The 8,660-nt window shown below is 47.7% G+C and overlaps 1 protein-coding gene across 1 annotated transcript in view; it reads left to right on the forward strand.

The window, feature by feature from the left end:
* The window catches only part of Hoga1 (4-hydroxy-2-oxoglutarate aldolase 1), a 25,909-nt gene extending 17,528 nt beyond the window's left edge, over positions 1-8,381 (forward strand). Inside the window, exons 4-7 of the mRNA XM_005352292.3 lie at positions 306-440; positions 686-782; positions 2,487-2,620; positions 8,103-8,381. Coding sequence (XP_005352349.1) covers positions 306-440; positions 686-782; positions 2,487-2,620; positions 8,103-8,252 — 516 coding nt within the window. The 3' untranslated portion in view covers positions 8,253-8,381. The remainder of the gene's footprint in view (positions 1-305; positions 441-685; positions 783-2,486; positions 2,621-8,102) is intronic.
* Positions 8,382-8,660: the final 279 nt, after the last annotated feature.

Raw genomic sequence — 8,660 nt, forward strand, 5'->3', positions numbered from 1 at the left:
ACACAGACAGAATATTGGATACATAATAAATAAATCTTTAAAAAAAAAAAAAAAGAAAGAAAAGAAAACAGGGTAAATAAGGCATCTGCCTTGTGCGCTTCTTCGGGGTTACATGAGATCTGCGTACATAGCTTCGGGCTGTGCCTGCTGTATAGACAGCACTCAGACTTCCTGTCATTGCAACCCTTCAGGGGGCAGACCTGTCACATGGCTCTGCAGTGACACCGTCCAGGGCCTGGGAGGGTAAGCCTCCGGCCCTCAGACCCGGGCAGGTGCCGCCTCCTCCTTTTCTCTGTGCCCCACAGGTCGCGGATCTTTCTCCGATCCCTGTGGTGTTGTACAGCGTCCCAGCCAACACAGGGCTAGACCTGCCTGTGGACGCCGTGGTTACGTTGTCTCAGCACCCGAATATCATCGGCATAAAGGACAGTGGTGGCGATGTGAGTGGCAGCAGCTCCCCGACGGGACCGCCTCCTCTTTCTCTGGTTCTAGCGCGGTAGTTTCTAACCCAGAGTAGCCGAGACCCATGTCAGTCCCGAGCTTGTTGGGTGGGTGCCCTGAGGCATGGTCTGGACTTCCGGGCATCTCTCTGGGTACTGGGCTGTGTTTTGACAGCACATGCCCAGGCTGTGCAGGCTGGTCACTAGCTCTGGACCCAGCTTTCACACTGTGTTTACTGTAATAGGTGACCAGGATTGGGCTGATAGTTCACAAGACCAGCAAGCAGGATTTCCAGGTGTTGGCTGGGTCGGTTGGCTTCCTCCTGGCCAGCTATGCTGTGGGTAAGCCTCCTGCTGCTCAAACTGTCCTGATCAACCAAAATGCACCCAGATGCTCGGGACTACTAAGAGAGACTGGGTTGGGGGGTGGGCAGGCCTGGGTCTGCAGGGAGCAGCTGTCTCAATTCTGGGCGCTTGGGCTTGACCCTTTTGGGTGGGGGAGGGTGTATGAGTACCGTGCTGGCCTGTAGAGATGCCTGCAGTTGGTAAAGTCCCAAATTCCATGCTTAGATGACAAAATTAGCTCCTCTAATCTCGCCCTGTAAATCATTCTCTGGGAGCAGAGGTCTCAGGCCGCTGCTCTAGGCCAGGAGTCCGCTTTCCGCTGCCTCTGACCATGGGACGGAATGAACTGTCAGACCTGGGTGGTTGGGATGGTATCTCCTGCTGTCTGCTCAGATTCTCTTGCAGTTCGGCGTCCTAGCAATGGCACTTAGAGCAGCTGCTCTTGTTTGCTTTGGGAGAGGGTCTTTGGGTTCAGGCAGGACTGTGCCCTGGTGGGTGGGGCAGAGGAACAGAAGCATCAGCGAGCTGAGATAAATTTTTCAGCTGTGGGAGACAGCAGCGGTCTCTGTTATCTCTGGGCTCTGCAGACTTCCGCTTTGGTCAGGGTCCTAGCACATCCCTTTACCATCCTACAGTCTCTAAAGTGCAAGGTGGGGGAAGGGCTTTTGTAGCTCTTTCCTGAGATACAGTGGAGAAGGCACAGGCTCTGGAGGTAGGGGCTACTGAGGTGTGGCTTCACACAGTAACCAAGTCAGGACACCGGCCCTCACTGGGCCTGCATTTTACCCTAAACAACTCAGTGGTCTGTGAAGGTCAGAGGGCCAGCCCATCAGCCAGTGCCCAGTCAGCACATAATATGTAAGCTTTTGAGTTGTTTTTTTCTGAGACAAGGTCTTTCTGTGTAGCCCTAATTATCCTTTAAGTCCTTGTAGTCCAGCTGGCCTTTGAACTCACAGAGATCCACCTGCTCCTGCTCCCCGAGTGTTCCATGCCTGGCTATGAGTATCTTTTGTTTTTAAATAAATCTGTTCTCATTAAATTTTTAAGTTATATCTTATTTATTTTGTATGCATATGTGTGTAGGGTGCATGTATGTAATGGCACATATGTGTGGTCAAAGGACAATTTTGGAAAGTTGTTCTCTCCTTCCATGTACGTCCCAGGGATTGAACTTGGGTCATCGGGCTTACCCACTGAGCCATCTCTCTGGCCCCATAGTTGGTATCTTTCTTCCAGTCTTGAACCACTATGCTTAGGGTCACTGCTACCTCATCTTAGAATCACACTCAAAGGCTGAATTTCACATCCTGAAGCCAAGGGGAGGAAACACCCAGACTCCTGGCCCCGAATCCAGGCCGCTTTCCCACTCCTGACCAGTAGTGGCCCCGTTAACTGAAGGAATAAGGTTTCAGAACTCAGTTCCTGTTTCCCCAGCCCGTAAGATGTCAAGATCCGGGAACATGGTAGGTGGAAGGTAGGTGAAGGGGCTGCCCTGAAGGCAGTGTTCCGCCACCGGCTCTGAGCAGCAACTGGCATGCAGACTTCTTGTTCTGAACATACAGGCAGCCTTTGCTGGAAGTACACAACTGGACACACAGACCACGACTGTGGCATGGCCCAAAGACTATAGAAATCGGGGCTCAGGGTTTGGGGTTCTCTGTAGTAAGTAGCTCTGATGAATGCTTTGTCTCCTTCGGGCAGGAGCTGTTGGGGGCATTTGCGGCCTAGCCAATGTCTTAGGAGCCCAGGTATGCCAGCTGGAGAGACTCTGCCTCACGGGACAGTGGGAAGCTGCCCAGACGCTGCAGCACCGCCTCATCGAGCCCAACACAGCGGTGAGCTCCCACCCTGGACTGGCACGGGGTCCCTGCTCAATCCTTCCCTTTCAAACTGTCCATGAGAATGTCCCAGTGTGGGAACCTCTACCGACTCCCCAGGAAACCCCGATTGCAGAGAGTGAGCCCCGTAGGTTCTCAAGCTTCAGAGTTCATTGGAATTTCCATGTGGGCTAGTTAAATGTCCAACCCTTTGAACATGCATGGAAAGAAATGTCCTGAGTGACGGCAACACCATGGCTTTACAGCAACCACACAGGGTACAGATAGCGACAACCATAGAGACCATGGCAGCAGAGAACTGGAGCTATTTTGATTTTCCAGGAGAGTTGTCAGAACAATGTGCTCTGCAGGTCAGACTTTATGTTCCAGTACTTTTGGGGGCAGGTCAAGAAGAACTTAGCAAGGAATGTTGGTCAAGGTCAAAGCTAATTTGAAAACTGAAGAAAACTAAAGGAAATGTATATCCTTATTTTATTTATTTATTTATTTATTTATTTATTTGTTTGTTTATTTATTTATTATGTGTACAATATTCTTTCTGCATGTATGCCTGAAGGCCAGAAGAAGGCACCAGACCTCATTACAGATGTCTGTGAGCCACCATGTGGTTGTGGTTGCTGGGAATTTAATTCAGGACCTTTGGAAGAGCAGGCAATGCTCTTAACCACTGAGCCATCTCTCCAGCCCCTATTTTATTTATTTTGAAAGAGAGTTTCACTGTGTTGCCAAGGCTGGATTTGCACTCTTGAAATCCTCCTGCCTCAGCCTCCTGAGTAGCGGGGACTGTCCTGGTTTTGCATCTGCACTAATGTAAATGTGTTTGTACCTCTGCATTCTCAGCACGTGTGCTGTCTTATTTCAGCCCTGTGGAGAGCTGGGAAGTAATGTGTTTCTGGTGGCTGATGACACTGAACATCTTTTGATGTATTTGCTTGTCACAGCCTTGACTATCAAATATCTGTTTATGTCCTTACGTCCTGTGTCCATTTTCTTTCTTCTTCTGGTGCTGGAAACTGTGTCCAAGCCTCACACAAGCCAGACACCATGTGCTTTGCTATCTGCCTGCAGTCCTGACTGGTTGCTTGTCCATTTTCTTTTTCCTTTTCTTTCCTTCTCTTCTCTTCTCTGTCTTTTTTAGTTTTTTGTTTGTTTGTTTGTTTGAGACTCAGTTTCTCTGTGTTTCTCTAGATGTCCTAGAACTCACTTTGTAGACCAGACTGGTTTCAAGCTCACAAAGATTTTCCTGTCTCTGCCTTCCAAGTGCTGGGATTAAAGTTATGCACCACCACCACCTGGGATCTTGCCCATTTTCTAAGTGAATGTCTTTCTTATATGTTAAGTTTAGAAGAACTTCTTAGCTGTGTGCTTGTAAAGATTTTCCCCTAGTCTGTAGCTTCTCTTTTTCATTTTCTTTACATGTTTTTGATCAATCAAATTTTAAATTTGGGGGGAAAAATTAAGATTTTGTTGAAGTCAAATTTGTCAATATGTTCTTTCTTGGATGGTACTATTAATGTCAAGTCTCAGAAGTCTTTGATCAGCACTAGTTGCTGTATATATTCTCCTACTTTGTTTCCTGAAAGTTTAGTAGTTACATTGTAAAAGTTTGTGACCCATTTTGAGTTAATTTTTGTTTAAAGTCTGAGACTTTGGTCAAGGTTCCTTTTTTTTTTTTTTTTTTTTTGCCTATGGATATCCAAAACCATTTGTTGAGAAAGCTCTTTCCTCTGTGGAGCTGCCTTTCTGCCTTTGTCAAAAGTCAGTGGGGCAGGTTTGTGAGAGTCTGTTTCTGGGCTCTCTAGCCTCTCCATTGATCTGTGTGTCTACAGCTCCACTGTGCCACTGTCTGGATTGTTAGCTGCAGCCTAAGGGTTTAAACAAGTCTGGTTCTTTTTAGCTTCCTTAAAATTGCTCGAGTAGTTGATTCCTCCGTCTTTCTATATTACTTTTAGAATAATCTTGTCTATAGTTACAAAAAAGAAATCTTACTAGGAATTGTTAACCTGTAGACCACTCTGGGATGGTAACATCTTTCCTGTGTCACCTTTCTTTCTTTCTCTCTTTCTTTTAATTTGCTTTCTTTTCTTTCTTTCTTTCTTTCTTTCTTTCTTTCTTTTTTTTTTTTTGAGATAGGATTTTTCTGTGTAGTTTTGGAGCCTATTCTGGAACTCACAATGTAGACCAAGCTGGTCTTGAACTCACAGAGATCTGCCTGTCTCTGCCTCCCAAGTGCTGGGATTAAAGACGTGCGTCCACCACCCAGCCGCCACCACCCAGCTGAGTGAACTCCAGGTTTACTTACACATACACACACACACACACACACACACACACACACACACACACACAAGACCCACATACATATACACAGAACCTGATGTGAAAGTTGAAAGAGGCTTCCCAGCACTTGGGAGCTGTTTCACGCTTTTCTGGACAAGTGAAAATAGTATTTTAACTTCACTATCTGCCAGGCAGATTTCTCTGTGTAGCTTTGGAGCCTATCCTGGAATTTGTTCTGTACCCTAGGCTGGCCTCAAACTCACAGAGATTTGCTTGCCTCTGCCTCCTGAGTGCTGGGATTAAAGGCGTGCGCCACCACCGCCCGGCTTTTTTTTTTTTTCTTTTTTTTTTGTTTTTCAAGACAGGGTTTCTCTGTGGTTTTTGGAGCCTGTCCTGGAACTAGCTCTGTAGACCAGGCTGGTCTCGAACTCACAGAGATCCGCCTGCCTCTGCCTCCCGAGTGCTGGGATTAAAGGTGTGTGCCACCACCGCCCGGCTTTTTTTTTTTTAAGATTTGTTTATTTATTACATATACAGTGTTCTGCTTATATGTATACTTGCAGGCCAGAAGAGGGCACCAGATCTCATTACAGATGGTTATGAGCCACCATGTGGTTGCTGGGAATTAAACTCAGGACCTCTGGAAGAGCAGTCAGTGCTCTTAACCTCTGAGCCATCTCTCCAGTCCCCTGTCTTTATCTTCTCAAATGTAGAAGTTTTAAGTAATTTCCCAAGTTGTTACCCTTCCCACCCTGAGCATTTAAGTCGTTGAAAACAATATTAGTAAAAATGAAACTGAGAACATTACTTGCTTTAGGTTTGAGTATTTTATATATACTTAAACAATTTATTATCATTTTACTTTCCTGGCTTTAATGGGAACAAATTCATTAAGACTTTTTCCCCCCTAAATCTGTTTCTAGGAACAAAATCAAATCAACAAATAAAACATTGCCCAGGCTGCCGTTGAAATTTCTCTATAACCCAGGCAGGCCATGAAGTTATGATCCTCCTGCCTCGGCCCCCTGAGTAGCTGATATGATGGGCCTGGGCCACTAGGCCCATCTTCCCTTATGCTTTTGCTATCCAAGCTATCTGTATCCCAGCCCCACAGTGGCGGATGCTTAGTAGCAGGCAGCAGGTGTGTTCTAGGTCTCCTGCCCAGCTTGGCTTGTCTCAGTTTCAGAAGAAAGGGCAGCTGAGAAGGAAAGGGAGCTTCTTCCTGGATGCGGAGCTTCCCTCAGAGTGACTCTGTCAATAGGTTCTGAGAACTCACAGAAATGAAGCCTTCTAGTTAAGTAGGGCCGGGGCTGCCCCCAACACTCTGGCCCTTCCCCTGGGGTGGAAGCCTGCATTTCTCAATTCCGTCTACCCACACGAGAGAAGGGTCCCACATCTGCAAATGCCAGGACAGGAGGAGGTAGCGCCTCCAGCGGTCTTGGGGACTGCTGTGATTTTAATGGTGTTTGTCATCTGATGTCTGAGTCATGTCTATGGGTAGGTGTCATCTCACTTTACAGAGGAAGTGGTGTTGGCTGCCCCCTCTGGGAAGATGGGACGCTCAGCTGCCATCAAAGCTCTCCGAGGTCATCTCACCCCATCCTGCCCCTTCTTGTGCCAGCCCTGGGCACACACTCAGGAATGCCTGGAACACCTTTCGCTGCTGCCTGAGCTGTAGGCTCAGACGCTCCAACAGCAGCCTGATGTCACTGTATTGCCCTGTTCTGTCCAAGGCCTGTCCTTCTGCCTTCCCACCCAGCATCTTGCCCCAAGCTATACTTAGGACTTTCTGGGGTCTCTGCCGCCCAAAAAGCTAGCCCTTCCTCCAGGGTTGTGAAGGCACACTGGCTATCTTCGGAAATCCATGATAAGAACATGGTTCCATCTTCTTCTGGAGGTTTTGGCCAACTCTAAAGCTTGCCAGTTTTAAAAGCCAGGCTGTTAAGACATTGTGTTTTTCCCATTAAGACATGGGGAAAACATCAGTTTGCTGGTGATGGCTGCCCTCTAGTGGCGGATAGTTGTAAGCCAGTCATCCAACATCCACCCCAGCCTTTTCCACTGAATGCCTCATTGCTTCTAACCTTCACGAAACTCGTACCTCTAAAGATCCCCCCAATGGAGCTTTATTAAGTAAGTTTTTAGATCGTCAAAGATGCATTCCAATATTTCTGATCAGTTGCTTTAACGAAAAGGGAAGAAACTGGATCCTTCATTTATTCTGTAAAATTCCCTGTACGGTTTTGAGCTGTGATGTGGCTGTAGGTGCCCACTGTGATACACAAGCCTTTAGAGGTAGTGTTGCTCAGCCCCTTCATTTTCCTAGGGGAAAAAAGTTGCTCAGGTAAAAAATAGTGCAGTTATATGACAAACCTCCTGTGGCTAGTGATATATCCTTTCCTGTGAAAACATTTTGTTTGTTTGTTTGTTTGTTTGTTTTTCAAGACAGGATTTCTCAGTGTGTTACTTTGGAGCCTGTCCTGGAACTAGCTCTTGTAGACCAGGCTGGCCTTGAACTCACAGAGATCCACCTGCCTCTGCCTCCCAAGTGCTAGGACTAAAGGCGTGTGCCACCACTGCCCAGCCCCTGTGAAAGCATTTAAATAGGGCCGGGGAGGAGCTGTGGATGGGTGGGGGACCCTGATGCTGGGGACTTAGGAGCTGGGCTCTGTCCACGGCTTTCACGAAGTCATCTTCCTTGCTCACCGGGTCTGCTGTGCTGCAGGGACCCAACCTTGCTGCCTTCTACACCAGCTTCTATCCCAGCATGAAGGCTAGATTAGATGCCCCTCTTTGTTGAAGTAGTTTTTCTCCTAAGCCCTAAAGGGAACCTTCTTTTTTTTTTTTTTTTTTTTTTTTTTTGGTTTTTCGAGACAGGGTTTCTCTGTGGCTTTGGAGCCTGTCCTGGAACTAGCTCTGTAGACCAGGCTGGTCTCGAACTCACAGAGATCCGCCTGCCTCTGCCTCCCGAGTGCTGGGATTAAAGGCGTGCGCCACCACCGCCCGGCTAAAGGGAACCTTATTCAGGCTGAGACTCTCCATAACTGACCCACTTCTGGTGTCTAAATCTGGATTCTCAGTGCAACCTGCGCCACAGATTGGAGTTCTTTACAGGAGGCTGGGAACCCCAACTTTTCCAGCTAGGTGTGTCAGAGGTGTGGGGGCTCTGTAGTCTCTTCTAACAAGTGCTTCTTCTCAGGTGACTCGGCGCTTCGGGATTCCCGGGCTGAAGAAAACCATGGACTGGTTTGGCTACTATGGAGGCCCCTGCCGTGCCCCCTTGCAGGAGCTGAGTCCCACTGAGGAGGAGGCCCTGCGCTTGGATTTCAGCAACAATGGCTGGCTCTGATGACAAGCAGGAGACACCTGGCCTGAGCTGTCAGGGACGTCTGTTCCCATAGCCTGAAGAGGAACAGGGCATTAGGAATTAGGGCATGTATTAGTCAGTGTTCTATTACTGTGAAGAGACACCATGACTCTCGTGATGCTTATAAAGGAAAGCATTTAATTGGGCTGGATTACCACTTTCAGAGGTTTAGTCCATTATCATGATGGGAAGCAGGGCAGCATGCAGGCAGACACGGTGCTGGAGAAGCAGCTGAGAGTCTACATCTGGATCTGCAGGCAGGAGGAAGAGAAAGTCACCCGGCCTTGCTTGGGCTTTTGAAAACCTCAAAGCCCACCTCCAGGAACCACTTCTTCCAATAAGGCCACACCTTCTAACCCTTTCAGATAGTGCCATTCCCTAAACATTTAT

Source organism: Microtus ochrogaster, chromosome 8 (assembly GCF_000317375.1).
Source record: "Microtus ochrogaster isolate Prairie Vole_2 chromosome 8, MicOch1.0, whole genome shotgun sequence".
NCBI lineage: Eukaryota > Metazoa > Chordata > Mammalia > Rodentia > Cricetidae > Microtus > Microtus ochrogaster.